This window comes from Octopus sinensis, linkage group LG2 (assembly GCF_006345805.1).
Source record: "Octopus sinensis linkage group LG2, ASM634580v1, whole genome shotgun sequence".
Classification (NCBI taxonomy): Eukaryota; Metazoa; Mollusca; class Cephalopoda; order Octopoda; family Octopodidae; genus Octopus; species Octopus sinensis.
In genome coordinates this window covers 175,492,011-175,517,905 of record NC_042998.1, presented here as the reverse complement: position 1 = coordinate 175,517,905, position 25,895 = coordinate 175,492,011, and the positions used below count along the sequence as shown (strand labels likewise).

At 35.6% G+C, this 25,895-nt stretch overlaps 1 protein-coding gene across 3 annotated transcripts in view; it reads right to left on the bottom strand.

The window, feature by feature from the left end:
- The window catches only part of LOC115222609 (SEC14-like protein 5), a 114,384-nt gene extending 89,854 nt beyond the window's left edge, over positions 1 to 24,530 (bottom strand). For 2 of the 3 annotated variants that reach the window (XM_029792930.2, XM_036500466.1), the window contains exon 1: positions 24,303 to 24,530. In XM_029792930.2, the coding sequence (XP_029648790.1) occupies positions 24,303 to 24,365 (63 nt within the window). In that variant the 5' untranslated portion in view covers positions 24,366 to 24,530. The remainder of the gene's footprint in view (positions 1 to 24,302) is intronic. The other variant, XM_029792915.2, reaches the window with a different exon arrangement.
- Between the last annotated feature and the right edge of the window lie 1,365 nt (positions 24,531 to 25,895).

Here is a 25,895-nt window from a genome sequence, read left to right as displayed (position 1 = left end):
CTAGCCATAGAAAATCTGCCTCAATGAATTCCTTCTGACTCATACAAGCAAGGAAAAGTAGATATTAGAATGATGATGATAGCTAGCACTGCTCATCTATTTATTCAAATTTTATGTCCCCATTTTTAAGATTTGAATACCCATTAAAGAGAATCTGTCTTCAAATTACAGAGATAATTTCAGCCGATTGAAGTTTTCTGTTCACTATGTTACATATATAAGACTCTACTGTATTATAAATATATATTATGTGGAATATGCTTCTGCGAAATATTTTGATTGCAGTTATACTGGAGCACTACCTTTAGTCAAGCAAAACGACCCCCCGGGACTTATTCTTTGTAAGCCCAGTACTTATTCTATCGGTTTCTTTTGCCGAACCGCTAAGTGACGGGGACATAAACACACCAGCATCGGTTGTCAAGCAATGCTAGGGGGACAAACACAAACACACACACGCATATATATATATATACATATATACAACGGGCTTCTTTTCAGTTTCCGTCTACCAAATCCACTCACAAGGCATTGGTCGGCCCGAGGCTATAGTAGAAGACACTTGCCCAAGGTGCCACTCAGTGGGACTGAACCCGGAACCATGTGGTTGGTTAGCAAGCTACTTACCACACAGCCACTCCTGTGCCTTTTATTGGCAGTAGAAAAAAAAAACAGAATTTAGTTTGAAGGGAACCAAACTAACTGGATATTGAGGTGTTGCTAGAGCTTCAGTTATCCACTGTGGTGTTGGTGATGTTGCCAGTGAGAATTTATTCAAGAGATTTTTAAATGTTCTCGACTCGCTGACCACACTAGTAAATAAATGCTTGTTTGTGGCTATGTACATAACCAAACGTCTGTATAAAAACACATACAAAACACATTGCAAATATTTGGAATAAAAAATAGATGTATATAAGGATGACAGTCAAAGCCTGTTTATATTCAACAACAAGGTCTTTGTAAGTTTATTTCTTATCAACTAAAATGTATGTTAAAAATGACTTTAACACTTGTTAAATGACCGAATGGAATGCATTTGCTATTTATGGGATTAAATGAATTTCCTTAATCACATTTCATTGTTTTTTATTCTGTCCCATCAACCCATCTAAAAGAAGCACTATTGTTTTACATTTAAATATATGAACCAAGTTCTCTTGTTCCTATTTCGACCACCACCTTCAAATAAAAGCTAAATTGTCTTTGTAAACACACTGAAAACTTAATCTAATGAGTAATATTAGCAAGTAATGTGATAGTATTGACACATACAACAAACTAAGTGGACTAAACCCTTTATACCAATCTTGTCTAGTGCTTCATAAGTTTGAGATTCAAATCCTGTCAGACCTGACTTTGCTTTAACTGATTATTCTAGAAGTTATTAACTATGAGTAACTTAATGCTAATCAGTCAATCTTTATATATAAAAGTAAGGTTGTGTGTCTGTCTCCTACGATTTAGATTCCTAACTACTCCCACATTTTGTGGTGCAGTTTAAGCAAAACTGGGTATCTTATAGTCGTGATTCATATCGAGCCCTTCTGGGTATTAGCATGCGTCTACGATGAGTCTACGATTTTAAAAATAATTTACCATCATTTTTTTCCATTTTAATGCATTTTTTCGCTATTATATAAGGGAAGTAACTCTCTAAAAATGTCTACGATGAGTTAACGATTTTTAAAAAATTTACCATAATTTTTTTTCCATTTTTAATGCATTTTTTTGCTATTTTTTGGCTATAACTCTCTAAAAATGCTTTATAGTTATTTCCCTTACAAACCCGAGCAACGCCGGGCGATATTGCTAGTTATTAATACAATTAATAATCATTCTGCTTGTTTTTTTAATTTAGTTTGATATGTAGGAAGGGGCTCTCCAAAACCAGTGAGATTCCTGCCACAAACATCCCATTTAAACTGTTACAAAATGATATGTGCAGAGAGGAAATTCTGTAAGGGTTTTACATTTATGGCTTTGTAACACACACACACACGCATATATGTATTAGCAATAATTATAACGACAAAGAATATGGAGACTCGTTCATCTTTAAAATGTATTTCCTCTTATTTCACAATTTTATACACCATATTATTATGGTCTTTACGACCTGAATATGATTCCACTGCACAGACAGTTTCCGCGACCACATCACTCCTAACATCTGGCCACCTAACTCTCCAGGCTGCAACCCCCTTGATTATTATGTGTGGGGTACAGTTGAGCAAGAGACCAACAAAACTCCTTGTAACACCAAAGATGAACTGAAGGCAAGGATTATGGCAGCATTCACCAACTCAAACAAGGAGAGCATCCAGAAGAGTTGCAGGAGATTCTGAAGTCGTCTGGAGGTCATGGTTAAAGTCAATGGCAATTTTATTGAATAAACTTACTCTTTAGTATTTCAAAATATTTTTATGTAACTTTGGTAAATATATCTGTTACAATGTAATGTCAGTGCTATTTTCATTTTTGCATAATTTAGACAACAGTCTATTCATTGCACCCAATATATATATATATACATATGACAGAGTGTAAGCACCTTGAGAGAAATGCTGGACATAAGAAGCATCGGATGTAGTATGCAAGAGAGACGTTTGCGCTGGTATGGTCATGTACTACAGATGGATGAGGAGAGATGTGTGAAGAAGTGCCACTCCCAAACAGTTGAAAGAATCTGGGGTAGAGGTAGACCCAAGAAGACATGGGATGAGGTGGTCAAGCATGACTTTCGAACGTTGGGCCTCACTGAGGCAATGACGAAAGACCGAGATCTCTGCAGATATGCTGTGACTGCGATGACCTGACAAATAACACGAGTTCATGGCTGTTTCCTGCACCAGCTTCACATAGCAGCCCCAGCCTATCCAAAATACCTTGGATCGCAGGACGGCCTGCTGTGCTTACCTTGGATCGTAGGGTGTCCTGCTGTGCTTGAGGAGACCTATTGAGTCAAGTACATCAACATCAAAATACAAGTCAAATGGAAATTGTAGTTGTGATACCTGTGCCGGTGGCACGTAAAAAACACCATCCGAATGTGACAGATGCCAGTGCCGCCTTGACTGGCTTCCATGCCGGTGACATGTAAAAAGCACCAACCAATCGTGGCCATTGTCAGCTTCTCCTGGCACTTGTGCCGGTGGCATGTAAGAAGCACCCACTACATAGGAAGGGCATCCAGCTGTAAAAACACTGCCAGATCAGACTGGAGCCTCGTGCAGCCTCCTGGCTTCCCAGACCCTGTTCGAACCGTCCAACCCATGCTAGCATGGAAAACGGACGTTAAACGATGATGATGACGATGATATATATATATATATATATATATATAAGCCAGTACCTTTATTTTAAGACCTACTGTTGCCATGTACAGGATAGAGGTTTAATGTTAAAAGATATTTACAGAAGAAAGGAAATTTTATTCTTGTGGATGTAAATATTGTCCAACAATTAACAGTGCGATTATTGATTTTCGCTATTGATATGTGCCCTAACATTTGGGGAAAAGGGTACATAGTTGATTACAATTTTATTTTACAGACTATAAAACTATATTTACATCAAATACAACTAAATAGTGTGAGAAAACTGTTGTAAGTCTTGATCTATCAACCTTTATCATGTGATTCAGCAATTCATGTTGTTATTGCCAAAATATAACTCATGAAATCCAACACACTTCAGAAACTATCACTGAATACTTGCTCTCTTTATTTCATACAAGCAATAAAAATACACATAAATATGCATGTATGTGTGTTGAATGAATATTACTCAGTTTTCTTTTCACATAGGGGACCTTGCTTGCACAGATAATAACTACACAGTTCTGACTATAAATAACGCCAGTTATCTCTATTAGCTAAGAGTTCCTATGATAGTTGCAGATTACCTCTGCTGTAGTTTCACAAGTCATGGTTAATAAAATCCAACATCTTAATCTATCAATACCATCCACCTCGGTGTGTTGGGGGCACATCCTTATATGTATGTGTGCATGCATTTGTGTGAATGTATATATTTGATTAGTCATCATAACTGTTCATAGAGCTTACTCATATTGTTTTCTGAACTATTAAGCAGATTATACAAATTTTGCTTGGAACAGAAAGCTGGTCATTCTCAGTTGACTTTCCCAGACAATCCAATACCAATTTCCCAAGTTGGATCACTTGAGATAAGGAGAAGTATTTTTCCCAGGGACAATGAAATATTTGAACAACAGAAAACATGAATTCATTATTCTATAATAGTTCACACACGTGTCAAGCAGATAAGTAGATTCATAAGTTCACAAGTATGTTTATCCTTTGTAAACAACCACACTGTAAAATGGGATTAAACTTTGTATAATTTTTTCTTTTTTTAGTTTCATTAAAACATTGAAGATTCCATCAAAAACCACACTCATAAAAATACATGGAAGGGAATCTTTAATAACAAAGAATGTTACTGCCAAAATGTAAAAGCCAAACACACTTCAAAGAACAGTCCCTGAATTCCTGCCCTAAACAAAAATACATGAATCTCCACTGATTTTATTTACTGTTACTTCATGTTTTCACTATTCTAAAGTACAAAAATTTCTTCATTGTTAAGGTGTATGAGAGGAAACTTGAGAAATGGATTCAAAGCTAAATATGTCATCTCTTTTGACAGTAAGAATTGGAAAAGCAAATTGCAAACAGGTAAGCCCCAACCAAGCCCTGCTCTGATCTAGCAGCTCAACTGATTGAAAACATTCCAACCATAACTGTCCAGTCTTTTTTCAAACATAATGTATTTAGGACAGCATTATCTAATATGTCCATCATTTTTATAAATAGGTTATGAACAGAGGGAGATTTGGCTGCTGTTTCTAGCAGGACAAATGACCAAATAGAGGATCTCTTGAGATGGTTCAATGTTTAGTAAGTAAAATACTTAAGTACCATCACATTGTGAACTAAGAAGCACACATCAACACTATTACCAAGTGAAAGCTGTCTTATATACTTTTCTCATTCCAAGCACAGGTGGAAACTCATACCAACAGTGGCACCATGTGAGAGAGTTGTTTACATAAGTAAATGGGAAAACTCACACCAACAGTAACACCAAGTAAGAGAGAGCTGTTTACATAAGTAGTCTTATTCCAAACTAAGTAAGAAGCTCACATTAACAGCACCACCATCTGAGAGCTGCATAACAAAAGTACTTATTTTAGTTATGGTGTTTGCAAAACTTATGTCTTGACTAATAGTTCAGCAAATAAAACTTAAGTTTGCTAAGATCACATTAAGCTAAGGAAGAAAGTGCAATAGACCCAAACAAATTCAGCATGTCTCATATTCTCAGGAGACACAAGAACATGGATTATCTTCTCAAAATTACTGAAAATTTTTCATTACCAATAACCATCAACATACACACATAATAGTTCATACCGTACACAAGCCCTTGCACATACGTGCATGCATGCGTGCACACACACACACACACACACAACAGACTTCAAAACAGTTTCTGTCTATCAAATTCACCAACAAGGCATTGGTCGGCCAGGAGCTATAGTGGAAGACACTTGCCCAAGATACTGTGCAGTAGGACTGAACCTGATACCACATGATTGCAAAGCAAACTTCTTAACCACACAGCCACACCTGCACCTATTATAAACATTTATTCTACATTAAATGGAAAAACTGACTTGTTTTGAAGAGCAGCAACTACATAAATAGAGCACCAAATGACTGGTTGCTCGAATGATCTCAATTGAATCAAAGTTTTCTACTTCACTGTATTATGAAGGTGAGACCTTCCTGCAGGTGAATAGGAATTATATCAATAATAAAGAACTTTGTTTATCTTAATTTTCAAAAATAAAAGAAGTATAAAAAAACGCATTATTTATGGGATGACCCAATATATATATATATATATATATACAGAGAGAGAGAGAGAGAAAGAGAAAAGATGAAAAAACACAGAAGATTTGTTTTACAGGCTATAAGAGTATATTAGAGCCACGAGAATAAAGATATTATACAATCTCGTACAAAATAAGGTTTTGTTCTTTCAACATAATTGAACGAACAGTTTCACATTGCTCACCAAACTGAGAGTTGCTTTTTTTCAGCTCTCAGTTTGATGAGTAATGCGAAACCAGCCCTTACTTTAATTATGTTGAAAGAACAAAACCTTATTTTGTACAGAATTGCATAATATCTTTATTCTTATGGCCCTAATATAACTCTTAAATCCTGTAAAACAACTCCTCTGTGTTTTTTCATCTTTTTTCTTTCTGCAGACCGCAACCTTCGGGTATTTTCACTCAGTCATATTATTTTTGTTCATTTAGGTGTGTAAAGAGATAAAAATGCTAAAATGACTTGTTATATCTAGCATCCTATGTCTGAAGATTTTTTTTTACTTCAATTCAAGAGAAGTTATTTTGTTAAAACCCCTACCTCTCTGCTTTGTTACACAAGCAAGTTCTAGGGAAAATCAAATTTACAATCAATTCTGACTGACATACAAATTCTTTACATCTTTAACCACAGCTTAATTCTCTAACAATGATATCCATTAGCTTCTACATACAGACTTATAGACATATATACTCAACAGCTTCCACTTCATCTGTACACCCATCCACCTTGATAAGGACTTCCAAACATACTATAATATGAAATAGATGATTCTATCTCTTTCAACAGTATCAAAATGAAATGCTACAAAACTACACCATACTTTAAAAAAAAAAAAGAAATTCAACAAACTACAAAATTGTAGTCTACAAAACAACAAACTTTATAATTTTACAATGAACACTACAAAACTCAAGAAAAGGAATCCATAAGATAACAGCCCTTTTTCTCATAAACAATGTTTCCTAAATATGTTAGAAACTTAGCTTCTCTGTCACTTAAAAGACCCTTCTGTGGATTTTAGAAGCTTACAGAGTTATTTGAGTCTTGTGAGATGTCTAGTTCAGGGTTAGTATATTTAAATATAATATTAATACCTTATATGAGAAATTACCAAACTCATGACACCACTTACAACTATACTTGTAGCTTTCTCTCTAATATACTTCTCTTACATGTGTATATATTTACAGCTGAACTTATTACATGATTTGTTGTTGCTGTTACTATTTTAACCCCAAGCCAAACTTGATTGAGCAAACCTTAGGAGTATTCATGTCTTATCTCACAAGGAATATAGATTGGATGTGTATATACCTTTTGTATAGAGGAAGGCAATTCACTGCAGCTCAAAAGTAATCTTTCAGAATGCGATCCTGGATTAGTGTAATCAACACTTTGGTTTCATTATCTAAGCTTGTTTCAACTTGGGAATTAATTACGTATTAATAAATTCATTTCCATAACATAGGCATATGTGCTCTACTGACACTTCAGATGGACCATGTAGGTGGAATCTGGTAGACAAAAACTATGCAGAAACACATTATATATATATATGAATGTATGTATGATGTATATATGTGTGCACATGTGTTTGTGTCTGTATTAATATTGGATTCAAATTTGGAAAAAGGCCAGCAAGTTCAGGAAACAGAGTTAGTCAATTACATTGACTCCAGTGCTCAACTGATGCTTATTTTATCAATCTCGAGAGGATGAGAGGTAAAGTCGACCTTGGCAGAATTTGAACTCAGAATGCAAAGACAGACAAAATACTGCTAAGCATTTTGCCTGGCATGCTAACAATTCTGCCGGCTCATCACCTTATGTGCCTGCATTAATATTGAGAAGTATAAATAACTGTTGAGTTAGTTTGTGTTACAGCATAACTTATCAGTTCAAGAAATAAAGATCGATAAAATAAATGCCAGAAGTGGAATAATTGGTAATAACCTGGAAAAGCTACAGTCCAGAGATTAAAACAAAATGTTTTCAAATTCAGAGTTGCTTTTAACTACAACTTTTAAAAGATTGTTCCAGAATCCACAAAGCTTCTACCCAGATTATGGCAACTCTTGGCATTGAGCAATGACTAGGCTTGTGCACGCATAGAAATTCTGGATCTTTTGCACTTTTTTTTTTTATTTGACAAATATGGCTACAGAAACAGAAGTAGTTCAAAGTTATGCGCTATTATTCTTAGTTTCTTAAACTATAAAACTATCAAAGAAATTAAAACCTAAGACCTTGCAAATATTGCAAATAGTCTGGAACGCTTTGTTCCACATTTAAATCTTTCTGAGTATTTTTTTTTTTTTGTGCTTTGCTCTGCTCATGTTGTAAAAATATCAATTTTATACTGAGGTCAAGGAACGTATTTTCCTTACAAAATGATGTTTCTATGCTAAAAAAAGCAACTATTATTCTGTTTTTTATAGATCTAATCTTCACCATTTCTCTGAATAAATATAATATTCCAAATGGATAATGGAACAAATGTATCGAGAATATATCAGTTTCTTACTTGATTCTATTGACTATTCTTGTCTTTAGAACAATGTAGATAAGAGATTGGCTTGAAGAAACTCACAACAGACAGCTGACACACAACCTGTTCTACCTCATTGTAATTGATTTTCCAAAGTTGTGTAGGTGGAATTTCAATAAGAAAGAAAGCTAAATAATGGAGGCAAAGCAGCTGTGGGATAAGTATACTAAACTTCTGAACATATGTTCAAATCCTTTTACTGCTATTATGTTCATCCATTTCTACTTCTTTCAGTGTACCTAACTAACAACAAGTTCTGCTCCTACTTTGTTGGTGAATAGTTAGCAGTGAGCAAAGTCACACACCTGTAAATATATTTTTGTCAAGAATATGCAAGAAACATCATTGTCAATTCCGATAAATTTTCCTGTGAGCACAAAAGATGTAGTGGGATCAGAGGCTAACTGACGAAAACTCCATAAGTAATAGATGCACAGGAGTTGTTAGCAATAAGACCTCCAAAGGTGTGAAGTATTTCAACTGCTCACAATGTTCACAGGAAGTAGTTGGTAGTTTCTGCTATCCAGGTGATATAATCAACAGGAGAGTAAGGGCATAAGGCAAGGTTTCAATGAAGTATTACATCTTTGGCAACAAAAGGTTTCTTACTCTAAGTGAAGGGTAATTGGTATAATGCTTGTGTACAACATGCAATGCAGCATGGTAAGGAGACATGGGCAATTGAATGTGGGGAATGTGTGGATGCTACAAAGAAATAAGGTAAGCATGCTCTGATGGACATGTAATGTCAATGTGCTTGAAGAACAGAACACTTGTGAAATGAGTGGAATCAGCTGTAATGTGCAAGAGATAAGACTGCACTTGGACAGATGTATAATGTGTATGAAGGATAACAGTTGGGTGAAAAAGTGCCAAACAATCCATGTGGCTGCAGCCTGTGGAAAAGAAAAGACTGAAGAATACAAGAAGTGGTGAGGCTAATATCAGGATACTGAACCTCACAAAAAGAGATGATGAAAGACCTTGACAAGAGGGAGGACAGTCCAGTTTACATCAGCATGTAAAAACATACATAAAATAATGATGATGATGATGATGATGACGAGGAGGACGATGACGAGGAGGAGGAGGTTGATGGTGTTGCTGGGAGTGGTGAACACAAATGGCATGTCTTCATAAGCTTTTGCTTAATTCCTCTTCTGAATCCCAAAAGTGGATGAAGCAAATATCTGGCAACTACGCAGGACATTATTATAGGCAAAAGGCTTAAAATACACTCTGCACTAAAGTGAAACAAGTTATTAGAAGTAACTTCCTTTACTCTCCCAAAGATAATGAAATGGCTGTGACACAATTTGGAATCATAAATCAATAGCCAATAACCTATCCATTCAGCCATCTCACAGGCCATAATTCCTATAAGCTCAGTAATAATAACAAAAAAAAAAAAAAATTTATCTGACAAAAGTTAACTATGAGATATTATTCTCCATAATCAATAAATTCTTTAACCCATCCATTCTGCTGAATCACCATTAATTTCAACTTATTTGTTTCACTGCTCTTATCAATGTTGATGGAAACTATCACAGTATTATTGACCAATCAATCACTGTAAGAAATTCTTTGTTGCCATCAATAAATGAAACACTGATAAATTGTACACCCAGAATGCTATGTTTCTTGTATTTAATATGCGCAGATGTGAGAAATACAAATATTGTTTTACTTTCTTTTATTCTTTTACTCTTTAACTCTTTTACTTAATTCGGTCATTTGACTGCAGCCATCCTGGTGCACTGCCTTTAGTCGAGCAAATCGACCCCAGGACTTATTCTTTGTAAGCCTAGTACTTATTTTAGCGGTCTCTTTTGCTGAAATGCTAAGTTACAGGGACATAAACACACCAGCATCGGTTGTCAAGCGATGTTGGGCGGACAAACACAGACACACAAAAACACACACACACACACACACACACACACACACACATATATATATATATATACACATATATATACAACAGGCTTCTTTCAGTTTCCGTCTACCAAATCCACTTACAAGGCTTTGGTCAGCCCGAGGCTATAGTAGAAGACACTTGCCCAAGGTGCCACACAGTGGGACTGAACCTGGAACCATGTGGTTGGTAAGCAAGACACTTACCACACAGCCACTCCTGTGCCTTCTCTGACAATATTAGTTAAGGAGTAGCATTTAAATGATATTAATGATATATGAATGTCTTCACAACAGTGTTCTTGCTGATATTTCTAACTTCTTTCATATATTAATGACATACTAACATTTATACAGAGAATATTTTTAGTTTGGAACTGCAGAAATAGAAACAAGCTGCTCTTCTTTTTTTCTATATCCAAAGTCATTAGAAATTTTTCTAGTTCATCTTCTGTTGTCAAAGTAGACTTATAATTTACTGTTGTCAAACTAGATTTATCAACTTACAAGTTGAATTCTTTAGCATTTACTTCTCTGCCACAAAAACTAAATGCATTAGTCACCATTTTGCCACAAGATCTATTTTATTATAATCAAAGGTGTTTTCTCAGACCTACAGTTTTAATGATTCTAAACATTATTTCAGTGGAGTTTCCATCCTCCAACCAAACCTACCAGAGCCATGGAACCTTGTAGAGGAGACACCGACTATATCCAACTGGTAACGTTTGGTCTCCTCCACTACTTCCTGCTCTCTCCTCATAGGGGATGTGACATTCCAATTTCCAATATTTAATGGCTGTCCCCTCCTGAACCTATTTCATGGTCCTGGGTCACATCATTTGAACTTCCTCCCCACACCTCCCAGAAGAAGCTGCAAGATTATTGCCAGTTGAACCAGAACTGAGTGGAAACTGTAATATATTTTTTGAACAAATCCCTTCACCTAGGATCTGAACACACCCCTTGTTAACTCACACTATGGACAATGCGATATGGTTGTTCTTTTTGAAACCTTTTTATACTGAAGCTTTTTGAGGCCTTATTCGAGCCAGGTGCCAAACTGGTATTTACATCTGACCTGCCATATTCACAAGTGATGGAAAGTAGGAAGCCGAATTGGATGCTAAAATTGTAGGTGCTCACACAGTAATGTGTCACATCCATCATTCAATCCTCAGAAAAAGAGAAATAGATAAAAAGGCCAAATGCACTATCTTCAATTTAGTTTCTGTGCCTGTCCTCACTAACAGTCATGAAAGTTAAGTAATGAACAAAAGACTATGATCATGAATATAAGAAGCTGAAACGGGGTTCCTCCAAAGGATCTCTGCAATAACATTACTTGACAGGGAGTTTAGCTTGGAAATCATGGAGTCTCTCTAGGTAGAGCTGCAACGTGTCTACATTGAGAGGTTACAGCTCCAGTACTATGAACATTTGATCAGAATGTTGCAGGAAAAAATTGCAAAATGGTTTCTTCAAACCAAGCTAAACAGCAGGAAAGTCAAGAACAGACCAAGAATGAGATGGCTGGATAACATCCATAGTTTCAGTTGGTCATAATTGAGAATCCAGCCAGAAAACCTAATGATGACTGCTTCTAATAGGACCCTATGGAAGCGGTACCTGAGGACTCTATCCCAACAAACCTCCCAGGAATAGTAAGCAGAGAAGATGAATAGATGGATTTATTTCAGTCCAACATCATCAGCATTGCTTTAATGTCTACTTTTCCATGTTTGCATGAGTCAGGTGGAATTCAGTGAGGCAGATTTTCTGTCACTGGATGCCCTTCCTGTCACCAATCCTCACTTCTTTCCAAACAAAGTAACATTTCTCTATGGTCACATGTGTTTTCATGAAAAACTAGAAACAAACAATACCATTTGTATAATAGCAATATTTGTTTACAACTGGTGTATGATGTCAAGACAATGGACACAAATGCACACAGAGACACATGTGTATGTGTGTTTGTGTGTACATGTGTGTGTGTGTGTGTGTGTGTGTTGTGTGTGTGTGTGTGTGTGTGTGTGTGTGTGCTAGTGCAAGGTTATAAAAAGGATATTAAAAAGCTATGGTGCTAGTGCAAGGTTATAAAAAGGATATGTATATAAATACATATACAATGGGCTTTTTAAATTCCATCTACCATATCTATACACAAGGCTTTTGTTTGTCCAAAGCTATAGTAGAAGACACTGGCCTAAGGCGCCATGCAGCGGAACAGAACCTGCAGTTACATGGTTGAGAAGCTAACAATTTTACAACACACCCATTATCAATACATCAAAATTCTTGGCAGATATCTTCTACCACAGCTTTGGGAAAGGAACTAGTAAATGCTTCTCATAGAGACAATTCTTGTTCTTGGGACAGAGACTCAGTCTGTCACCCAAGGTAATGCCAACACAGTCCTTGGACACATTAAGAAGAATGCATTCCAAAGCAAGTATTTGGTGAAGGCCACCAGTCTGAAGATAACTTCCTTCTAAAGTCTCAGAGGTTCTGAAAAGAGTCATGGACATTGACCTTCCTATTCTGACTAAGCCATAAAGGAAAAAAAAAAGAAAAAAATTAATGTGAACACAGCATAGTTACTTTGACTTGATATGAATTCATAAGCCATAAGCTGTAACAGCCACCAACTCCTTAACCACCATGATACTGCAATTTTAAAGATACTTGTTTAACCTATATAAGCTCTCGCTACACATATTCACTAACAAATTTTCTTTGATGAAATATTTACAAGAAGGAAGCTGATTCACTCACTTAAACTTTTATTAGACAACCTGATTCTAGAATCATTCCTCTAACCACATTATGGTTTTACTATCTCCAGACTACACTAAATGTAATTTATGGGATGATGTCAATAAAACATACTGTTAAATAAATGGGTGGACACCAGAAATAATGACCAGTTAAACAAGTAAGATGTAATTCTCAACAAACTGGCTTTTACAAATGACAACAGCAGAAATCACTTTTTTTTTTTTATCCTCTTTACATTTATTTGCAGAATAAGTCATAGATTGTTTGATTTTTCAAGTTCACACATTATCATGTTTTGTTTTCTACAGCTACTATTCAACCCAACAGACTGGGAAGAAATAATTGTTGTTGAGCAGCTTTTGCTAATCAACACTGAATCATGAACCTAACCAGCTTTTGGGGCTGCATTTAAAATATTTATTCAGGCTTTTAGAACTTTTGGTTTAGTACTACAACACCACATGAAGTCTAGAAATACAGCATTCTTCTGTGTCACAAACAAGATACACACAAGATCAATAATATGTTACCTAATATATCCTAGCACTTATAATGTTTCCATGTTCCAGTCAAGTAACTGAAGCTAATATCCACAAAAAGAGTTTCTAAGTAAATCCCGAACAACATTGTAAAGACTTAGGCCTCACATATTCAAACATAATTCTTTGGTTCTAACATGAGTCTAATAAGTCATTTTTAATTATGTACAGGGTCTCATTACATAACAAGAATATTAGCATTTTATGTTCCAAAATATGTTAAGGGAATCAAATATTTAAAACTGAAGGCATTTCTCAATAATAAACAAGAAGTGTAAAATATATATCAATCAGAAAAATTGCACTCATGAGACATTCTAAACGTTCTAAAAGCAGGGAATTATCTAAGATAATCAACTGAATAGAAATTCTAGTCATGTTTTCAAAAAGCATGAGTAAGAATATGAGAAAATAATTTCTTCAACTCTTCTCTGTTTCTTCAGATAGATGTCTTGCTGTAGAGTAGATACATGGATACTCCAGATGGAAAAGAAAGGAGAGTCAGAGAGTAAGGTAAGGAGAGCAATAGTGAGAGAGACGATGTCAAAGGTATGTCAGGACATACTCTTGAGGGACATTAGGGTAGTGAGAATAAGTAAGCTGATATAGAGGTTTGAGCTGGGTGAATGGGCAGAATAAAGGTGACTGTAACAGATGATGGAGAGAAATATAGGAGAGGCTGAGGGAAGTGGGGGTACAGTATAGTGATAGCAGATAAGTGAGATGTTAATGAACAGCACAAGTGAAAGAAGGCACAGAAAGGAGGTAACTGGTGGAGAAAGTAGGTGGGGGGGGGGATAATAGGAAATAGAAGTGATTTAGGGTGAGGGTAGAAAGGTATCTGAGAAAGCAGGGAATGTAGTATGTGCCTATTCTACTCTCAGGTGATAGAAGTGATGGGTGTTAAGGGATGAAATGTTGGGGGAAAAGGTTGATGAGGCAGAGAGGATGGAAGAGGGGAGGGGCAGAGCCCCTCATGGACAAGCATTACCAAAGTGGAATTAGGATATCAATTCAGCAAGGTACCTGATATTTTGGTCCTTTGTCATCTCCTTTGTGAGGCTCAGTGTCTTGAGACAGGCTTTCAACACTTTGTCCCATGTCTTCCTGGGTCTCTCATTTCAACAAGTTCCATTCACTTTAAGTGATCAGTGCTTCTTTATGAAGCTGTCCTCATCCATACATGTCACATGACCAAACCAGTGTAGTCTTCTCCCTTGCACACTACATCTAATTCCTCTTATGCCTAATTCTTCTCTCAATATGCTAGTGTTCTGTCACACATGTACACTGATATTACACATCCAGCAGAGCATACTAGCTTTATTCCTCTCTAGTCTTTGCATATTCTCTGCAATCAGAGCCTACATTTCACTGTCATGTAGCATTGCTGTTCATACATATGCATCACACAATTTTCCTTTCACTCAGAGAAATCTTTGGTTGCCAACAGGTAAAAAATCTCTAATCTTTCTCCATCCAGTACTTATTCCAGTAATTATACTTTCAGTACATCCTCCTCCACTGCTAATTTGTGGCACTCCATCAGTTACGACAATGAGGGTTCCAGTTGATCCAATCAACAGAACAGCCTACTTGTGAAATTAACGTGCAAGTGGCTGAGTACTCCACAGACACGTATACCCTTAACATAGTTCTCAGGGAGATTCAGCATGACACAGTGTGTGACAAGGCTGACCCTTTGAAATACAGGTACAACAGAAACAGGAAGAAAGAGTGAGAGAAAGTTGTGGTGAAAGAGTACAGCAGGGTTCGCCACCACCCCTTGTCGGAGCCTCATAGAGCTTTAGGTGTTTGCACTCAATAAACACTCACAACACAACGCCCAGTCTGGGAATTAAAACTGCGATCTTACGACCATGAGTCCACTGCCCTAACCACTGGGCCACTGTGCCTCTACCCACTGCTAATTAAGTCACATAGGTAGCAGAAATTATCCACATCTAGAGAGCCTCCAGGGCAGCTGAGAAAATCAAATCCCCATGTATCTGCAGACTTTTTGGCTCCTGTGCATCTTTCACATACAAACACTACTTTCTTTATTAATCTTCCTATTATTCCACTGCACCTCTTGTGTGTACATAGATTGTACTGGGTACACTGAACAGAATTCCTGCCTACCCTTTCCCTACATACTGAGCAGGGCCATTTACCTGAATGCGGTAGGGGCCTGTCCATTTTCTTGCTTACTGGGACCTTGGTCTTTGTTAAGGTCCTTTGATTCCAGGTTTTTGCTCCACACCTGGAATTTCACTCTTATTTTTATACTGATTACATGGAACGCTTTAAAACCGAGAGGACTAAAACTTTATATAACACAACTTTATAACAAAACTTTATATAAAATCTGCTTTCCATGCTAGCATGGGTTGGACATTTTAACAAAAATTGGCAAGCCAGAGGACTGCATCAAGCTCCAGTATCTCCTTTGGCATGGTTTTTATGGCTGGATGCCTTTCCTAACACTAACCAGTTTACAGAGTGCTTTTTATGTGGCCACACACTAACAATGTCAACAGCTCCTTCTTGGTTGAAATTGTCTAAAACTCTAGCTAATGAAAAATACTCCATTTAATAAATGCTTTCTATTTTTAACTTTTGATTTTCTTTTCAAAGAAAGCAAAGTTTTGAAAGAGTTAACAGACATTTGCAAATCCATTAAGCTTTCACATATGTAATATAGTAATTTGAAAAACTTCAATTACTTGAGATTACCCAAGCAATTAATTGATAAAATCGCCCTCAAGAGGAGTTTAAAATCTAAGAGCAACAAGTAATAATAGAAATAAGATATATTGATCAAAATTGTTGGACAATACAGATAATGCAGACTGGAGTCTAACATTTACATATTGATTCCATCAAAGAATATGCAATTCTTTCAGACTCAAGAAAGAATATTGATATTGTTTTCATATGGGTTTATTCTAATTTTTTTGTTTTCTTTCCACGTGGAAGCTTAGATTAAAATATAAAACTAGTTTACTGAATTTAACCATCTCAGAAATGTTATCTAAGTTTACCTAAAATTCCGAAATAAAGGGGTGAAACTTTCTAAACAGATGCATAAAAGAATAAGACATAAAATTTTTTAAAAAAACATAGACTACAAAATAAAATTAAGCACACAAAGCAACTATGTTTAATACATAAAGTTGAAATAACTAATTAAAAGGATGGAAACACAAAGCTTATTTTGTGAAGAAGGAATGCAATGACTGAAGAATGAATTTCTATAGAAAGTTGGTAAAAAAAATTGAAGATCAGTAAACATGGATTTCATATTTTGACACAAGGCCAGTAATTTCAGGGGAGAAAGAAAGTCAGTTACATTGACCCCAGTGTACAACTGGTACTTATTTTATTGACAAACCCACCCACCCCACTACCTATTTCTTTACTACCCACAAGGGGCTAAACACAGAGGGGACAAACAAGGACAGACAAACGGATTAAATCAATTACATCGACCCCAGTGCGTAACTGGTACTTATTTAATCGACCCTGAAAGGATGAAAGGTAAAGTCGACCTCAGCCGAATTTGAACTCAGAACGTAACAGCAGACAAAATACGGCTACGCATTTCGCCCGGCGTGCTAACGCTTCTGCCAGCTCGCCGCCACCACCACCACCAAAAGGATGAAATGTAAAGTCAACCTCGGGGGAATTTGAACTTAAAATGTAAAGACAGACAAAATGCCAGCTTGCCACATTAAGACCAGTATGTACTGAAATAATAAACATACACCAAATAGATATAATTCTTATCACAGTATGGTGATATAGCCAAGGAAACTTCTCTATGAACAACACCTTCCAATGTAGCAGAAAAACATAACAAAAACTGTGTGTACATGTGAGTATAGGCACACCCATACACACATGCACTTGCAGAGCATCCAATTATTACAGGAAACACTTAAAGACTGATTCCTAATACACCTTATGTAAATCTAAATTCCAAGCTAGTCTTTAAGCTAAAATTAGATACCCAAAATAACACATTCATAGCCATTTCTAGGTGTACAATATACTTCAGTAGGTGGTATACTGAATATGTGAATATATGAATGACATAAACTAGAAACGATGGGGGAGGGGTGTCTCTTCTATAAATTGATCTAAAATAGGTGCTGAGGATTAATGATGGCTTAATTGGTTTTCCTTTGCTTTCCATTTTCTTAAATAAGAAAAATACTAAAAGTAGAAATCATTCACTGAATGGAGTCTTTTATATTTGCTTACTGCCTTACACAATTCCAACCAAGAACTTGGCCTACACATATACACATACATATGTGTGTGTGTGTGTGTGTGTGTACATATGCATATACATGGGTATATGTGTGTGTGTATGTATATATATATATATAATATATATATATCGTCGATGTATCATAAATCTGGAAAAGAAGCACATTCTAAAGCATAAAGTAGTTAATATATACGCATATATTTATCTATGTATCTATTTATATATATATATATGTACATATACATATGTATATATACATATATATGTGTGCATGTGCACATATATATACATATATATATATATATATATATATAATTAATAATAATAATATTAGGGAGTAAACTTACAGGGAAAAATTAGATTTAGGATTAAATCTAATTTTATAGTATAAATATATGTATATACATACATATACATATATATATAGATAGATAGATAGATAGATAGATAGATGTAAATATATGTACATATACATGTGTTTGTGTGCACATGCGCATATATACATATATATACTGTCAGTTGAAATAAAGAAATTAGCTAAAATATAATAGTCATTTCCGTTTTTAAGCTTTCTATATAACCAGTATAAAATTAAGAATGAAAACAAATGTACTTTTATAAAGATAATCTTGCTATTTGATAGCTAAATTTGGCGCCTTTGCAACAGTGCTCTATTTTTAGCATGAAATTAATCCAACCTAACTTTTACCATTTCATTCCTCTAAATCTGAACAAATAGGGAAGAGTTGAAGCAATTATTTTCCCATATTCTTACATATGCTTTTCAAAAACAAGACCTGAATAAAATATTCAACTTGTTAACTTATGCAACTCTATTTATTTATTTTAGAAACTTTAGAATTTCTATTATAACTGCAATAGCTTTCATTAACACTGATACCAAATATTTCATACTCATTGCTTTTCACTGAGAAATGCAATCAATTCTAAATATTTGGCTCCCATAACATAAATTTCAGGACAGAATTTGAAATGATTTGGTAGTCAAAACCTCACAATGCCTGTAAACTGGTTTTCATAATGGCAAGTTAAGTGTTTTGATAGAATGATACAAATATGCAAGATTTACTAGCAAAAGAGCAACAATCCCACCAAGGGAACAGTGAGCATTGTGCTCTTTACTGTCTCAGATTGATGCTTGTAATGTCTGTCATTTTACATTGAAAATCTTTGCAATTCATCTCTTTTACTCTTTTACATGTTTCAGTCATTTGACTGTGGCCATGCTGGAGCACCACCTTTAGCCAAGCAAATCGACCCCGGGACTTATTCTTTGTAAGCCCAGTACTTATTCTATCGGTCTCTTTTGCTGAACCGCTAAGTGACGGGGACATAAACACACCAGCATCAGTTGTCAAGCAATGCTATGGGGACAAACACATACACACACATACATATATATATACATATATACGACAGGCTTCTTTCAGTTTCCGTCTACCAAATCCACTCACAAGGCATTGGTCAGCCCGGGGCTATAGCAGAAGACACTTGCCCAAGATGCCATGCAGTGGGACTGAACCCGGAACCATGTGGTTGGTTAGCAAGCTACTTACCACACAGCCACTCCTGCGCCTATATAAGCCACTCCTGCTCATAATCTTTAATATTCTTTTCTACTTTAGGCACAAGGCCCAAAATTTTGGGGGCGAGGGGGGGCCAGTCGATAAGATTGACTCCCAGTATGCAACTGGTACTTAATTTATCGACCCCGAAAAGATGAACGGCGAAGTCGACCTTGGTGGAATTTGAACTCAGAACATAAAGACAGACAAAATACCGCTAAGCATTTCACCCGGCGTGCTAGTGTGTCTGCCAGCTTGCCGCCTTCATAATCTTTAATATTGTTGTAGTGAGCTGACAGAATCATTAGAAGGCCAAGAACAAAATGCCCAGCAATATTCCATCTGTCTTTACTATCTGAGTTCAAATGTTGTCTGGGTTCATTTTGCCTTCTATCCTTTTGGGGTCAATAAAATAAGTACTAGTTGAGCACTGGGGTTGATATAATCAACTTAACTCATACCCACAAACTGCTGTTCTTGTACCAAAATTTGAAACCGATATTGTTATATACACACACGCACACTCACACACATACATACACACACACTGATAGGATTTGAAATTTGCTAATCTCATTATTCAAGTTTCATTAAATGATTGCCTTCCCTCAGCATGAAACTTGAATTAATGAAGCAGTGAAATTTCAAATCTTAAAACTTTTTGTACACACACACACACACACATTCTATAGAGAATACACTCACTGATTCCTATACTTCAATTTTTAAAAAATCAATTTGATGGAAGAAGCCAGTGTGTATATGAGTGTGTTGTTTTGGTATCCAATTTGAAAGAGAATGAAGAACATTTGTTCAATAACTAAAAGAAAACCCCGCAAAAATCTCAGTAAAATTCATTCAGTCACTTTCTTAAGTCTTACAGCATCTTTAACTAAGCATTGAACCATGAAAGTCTCCTTCACTATATCTCCAATTTTCAGAAGGATTAACACAGAACACACACACAGATGCACACGTACATACACACGCACATTCTCTCTCTCCCTCTCTCTTTCTCTCTTTTAGGACAAGCTCCGTTGGACATTTTTGAAATGCATTCAACAACGAAATCACCCTTTAAGAACAGGGCGAACGAAACAATCGATTATGCGTGGTTGTAAATGAAAGAGAAAAAAAGAGGGAAAGAGACAGAATGAGAGAATGATTGAAAGACGGAAGGAACGAAGAAGAAGAGTATGGAAGGGAAGGAGATGATGGCTAAAAATAGCAAGGAATATGACTTTCTTCAACAGTAAAACGGTAACAAGCATAGCACCAGATTTCGGCGCAGCTGTCTGAGTAAAATCAATCTGTCAGACGAATTAAGAATTTTTTTTTTTCGTTATCACTTTTTTTAATAAATGTGGGAGGCAAATGATAACAGACGGGGTGGAAACGGGAAAAGTTTAGAAACATCAGGCAACGTAATATGTTGCCTATACACACACACACACACACACACACACACACACACATAAATATGACTGGTTCTTTCATTGATCGATTGATTGGTAAGAACTAGGGATGAAGTAAGTATTCAATACATAGATTGTGTGTATATTTTATTGGAGGCTGAAGCATCTCGATTCGCAATTCCGAATTAAGCAACTGCCGATTAATCAATCGTTTAAATAAGCGGCAACGTGAAACTCAGTTGAGAATTTAAAAGCTTCAGCTGTTCCTACTGTTTGTTGCTAATAATAATAATAACAATAATGGTAGTAGTAGTAGTAGTAGTAGTAGAACAAGAAGAAGAAGAAGACGAAGAAGAGAGGCGGTGTGCGCGAGATTATGCGTGTGCATTGATAGTAGTGTTTTTATTAAAATTAAAGTATAAATCAGTAAGGATCCATTCAAACGAATCTGAATTATAGTTAATTTAACAAGGAGTGTAAGAAACCATTGATCTAAAAATACAATAATGTCTAATATAAATCTGAGCAAAATGCGGGAGATTCCTCTTTAGGGGGCAGTTGTAGGAAGCTATGGTACGTGTATGCATGCTCGCTCTTAACTCGCGCTACAATAATGTTGGCTCTTAACTCTGGCGAATTTTAGTAATTCCAACCGAAAATATAAAAGGGATTTTGAACACCTTTACAACTCATCGAATAACATTCTAATCATGCATGCACCCAGTTTGGAGGTAAAGCGATTGATGATTACGACTACATATATATATAATGTAAATGATATATATATATATATATATATATATATATGCACATATATATATATATTAATGCATATACATATGCATATATATATATATATATATATATATATATATATATATATATATATACATATATGGTTACAGGACATCACAAACAGTAAACAACATGAAATACGAAAACAAATGAGTTAAATACGCAAATAACGAGTGAAAAAAATGGGGAAAAAAGACAAGTAATACAAAGAATACAGAGAACGACCCTTCATCAGTTCGACTGTCTATCTACTCCCCAGAGAGAGAGCTTGTATCGTTACAGTTTAGCATTTAGCTTCCCTCTCAGCACCAATACCGGTCATTACCCGTACACCGCATTAAGATGACAGGAGGGAGGGTCAAGTCAAAAGGAAAAGTAATGTCATACAACTGTCACACATATATATATATGTATAATTCGTTGGCTTGTAAAAGTGCAAAAGTGCGTGTGGTACATTTGACACTTCCAAAATATAACCATTTCTGTGTTAAGGCACGATTTCAGATCAAAATGAAAAAAAAAACCCGAGTAGATTGAATATATTTATTACTTTATACTTTATTTCGTCTATCAAACAATTGAGGGGGAAACTATAGCAATTTCTTAAAAAAGAAAAACAACTTTCTTTCCCATTTACTTGAATGTGTATTGTTATTGCTAGGTCAGCTCTGATCCAGCAAAACTTTGATCAAAGACGTTCCAACTGTGACCATTTCGTCGTTTAATAAGACCCTATCAAGGATTACATTATCCAATGTGTCGTCACTTTTTTTTTTTTTTTTTTTCAAGATAGCAGAATTATGTTTTGAGTGAAATCTGGCTTTTATTTCTGGCAGATCGAGCTACCTTTGGGTCGTAGGGAACCGTTTCTATGTTACACAGGCTATTATTAGTTTTAGCTATTGTTCTTGTCGTTGAAAGCCCCTGTGATTATTACAGTCCCACTTCTGTAGGGAACTGCTTCCATGTTACATGAACAATTATTTGTTTTAGCTACTTTTCTTGTCTTTCAAAGCCCCTGTGATTATACAGTCCCATTTTTAAAATGGGACTGTATATGTCTTTCATATAATAATTATATATATGTATGTCTTTCATATAATAATATATATATGTATGTATATATATATATATATATATATATGTGTGTGTGTGTGTGTGTGTGTGTGTGTGTGTGTACATATATATATATATATATATGAAACGTATATATATATATATATATATATATATATATATATATATGTTTATATAAGGAAAGGCATTGAAACCAGTAGCGTCTCAAAAGTCTAAAACTTCACATTTACGTAAAAATACTTAGACAGAAAAAGAGAGAGAGAGAGAAAGACAGACAGAAAGGGGGAGAGAAAGATATATTACACACATACATACATACATACATACATACATACACGCACACATATATCCATAAATGCATACAAACATTCATACACGTATTGTTGTTGTTTTTTTAGCATAGTTATCTCCGTGTTTTAAAGGAGAGATGAGGAATCAAATGTGATGCGCCTTTCTTTATTTAGCAGGAGCCATTATCAGACAAACTATTGCAGTGGGGGATCCCATGCAAAACTGAACAAATTGCCGATGGAAGAAGAGTTTAAAAAATGGAGCCCCCTAATAATAAAAGATACAAGTTTAAGGAAGTAGCTCCAAGGAGTGTACATGTTCGAGATATGTGCAGGAGTGCAATTTACAGAAACATAAACAATAATATTAAAGATCAGGAAGACACCACGTCTTGTTTTCATATGTAAATGTGTGTGGGTGTATATGTATGTATGTATGTATGTATGTATGCATGTATGCATGTATGTATGTGTGTGTATATGTGTATATATTGTATGTATGTATGTATGTATATATTGTATGTATGTATGTATGCATGTATGTATGTAAGTATGTATGTATGTATATATTGTATGTATGTATGTATGTATGTATATATTGTATGTATGTATGTATGTATGATGTATGATGTATGTATGTATGTATGTATGTATGTATGTATGCATGTATGTATGTATGTATGTGTCTATGTGTCTATGTATGTATGTATGTATGCATGCATGTATAGGTATGTATAAGTGAGTGTGTGTGTATATATATACATATATAAATACATATATGAATGATTGATTGAACGATTGTATAATGTGTGCGCATGAGAGAAAAAAAACGCGATTATGAGACAAAAATATAGGTACGAGGACATTGGGACAAGAGGTGAGAGAGAAGAATTGAGATGGCGAATGAAAGTTATAATTAAAAATGAAATTTCTTTTTAACTATTTATAAATAACGAACAGTCTTTGGGGAAATGTATTTCCTTTACGAAGTAACAATGGAACATGGAACAAACTACATTAATGCCAATTAAAGTCACATCAAGATAGATATATGTGTTTGTTGCTATACAAATCCTCCTCCTCCAATCATCACAGTTATCACAATTATCATCATTAATTGTTGTTCAATAAATTCTGAAGTATCTGCTTACCGCCATTACAAATTCAAAAGGGTATTTGTAGACCCTGACAGGGGACTGGTATTTGTGAACCATTCTGCTGCTTATCCTTTAGGGTATTGAAGTAACTGATAGACGAAGAGAGAGAGAGAAAAAAGAAAGAAAAAAAAGAAGAAGGAAGAGATTTACAGAATGTTCATTCAATTATCGTCTCGCAGTTCCGTCATGATTTGTTTTGTTCTATTGACAATGTCAACGTCGGATTGGTGGGAGGTAATCTGAAACTATGGAAGATCAAACGCGCCAGCGAAAGTAATATTAATCCAGTTGCACTTTTCAAAGCTTGTGTTGTTGTGTATGTTGTGGGCGAAAGAAAAACATTACAATTGAGGATTTATTACACACACGCCCATATAAGTATATGTATGTACGTATGTATGTATGTATGTATGTATGTATGTATGTATGTATGTATGTATGTATGTATGTATGTATGTATGTATGTATGTGTCTATGTATATATGTATGTGTCTATGCATGTATGTATGAATAAATGTATGTATGTATGTATGTATGTATGTATGTATGAATGAATAAATGTAACTATGTATGCATAGTGAATTCAAAAATAAAGACAAAGACAGGAAAAATCAAGGAAAAACAAAATGTCAAAAGGACGCGCACTGATTATATCAGACAGAACGAAAACGGGAGTGTGACGTTTCAAGCATGGCTCATCGTCAGAAAGAGGAAAGACGAAAAACTCACGAGAGAAGGAAAAGAAGGTGTGTGTGTGTGTGTGTACGTACGTATGTATGTATATATATATATATATATATATGTAAATATATGTGTGTGTGTGTATATATATGTATGTGTGTGCATATATACTTATATATATATAAACACACACACACATGTGTGTATATATATTTATGTATATATAAACACACACACGTGTGTTGTGTGTGTGTGTTTGCGTGTGTGTGTGTTTGTCTGTGTTTGTCCCCCCCACCACCATCGCTTGACAACCGATGCTGGTGTGTTCACATCCCCGTAACTTAGCGGTTCCGCAAAAAGAGACCGATAGAAGAAGTACCAGGCTTACAAAGAATATGTCCTGGAGTCGATTTGTTCGACTAAAGGCAGTGCTCCAGCATGGTCGCAGTCAAATGACTGAAACTAGTAGACGAATAAAGGAATATATGTATATATATATATATATATATATACTTGTTTCAGTCATGCTGGGGCACCATCTTAAGCGAATCGACCTCAGTACTTTTTTTAAGCCTATTACTTATTTTATCGGTGTCTTTTGCCGAACCGCTAAGTTACAGGGATGTAAACACACCAACACCAGTTGTGAAGCGGTGGTGGAGGACACAGACACATACACACACACACACACACATAAACGCATTGCAGACGCGCTCGCACACACACATCTCGGCTTGGCTTCGCGAACGAAGATTAAGAAGGAGCTGGTCTACGTTTTCTGCTCATACACACACACAGACACACATACACACGCATTGCAGATGCGCACGCACACACACACACACACATTTCGACTTGTCTTCGCGAAGGCACGTTCGCTGACAAGGCCAATGCGGCACAGACAGG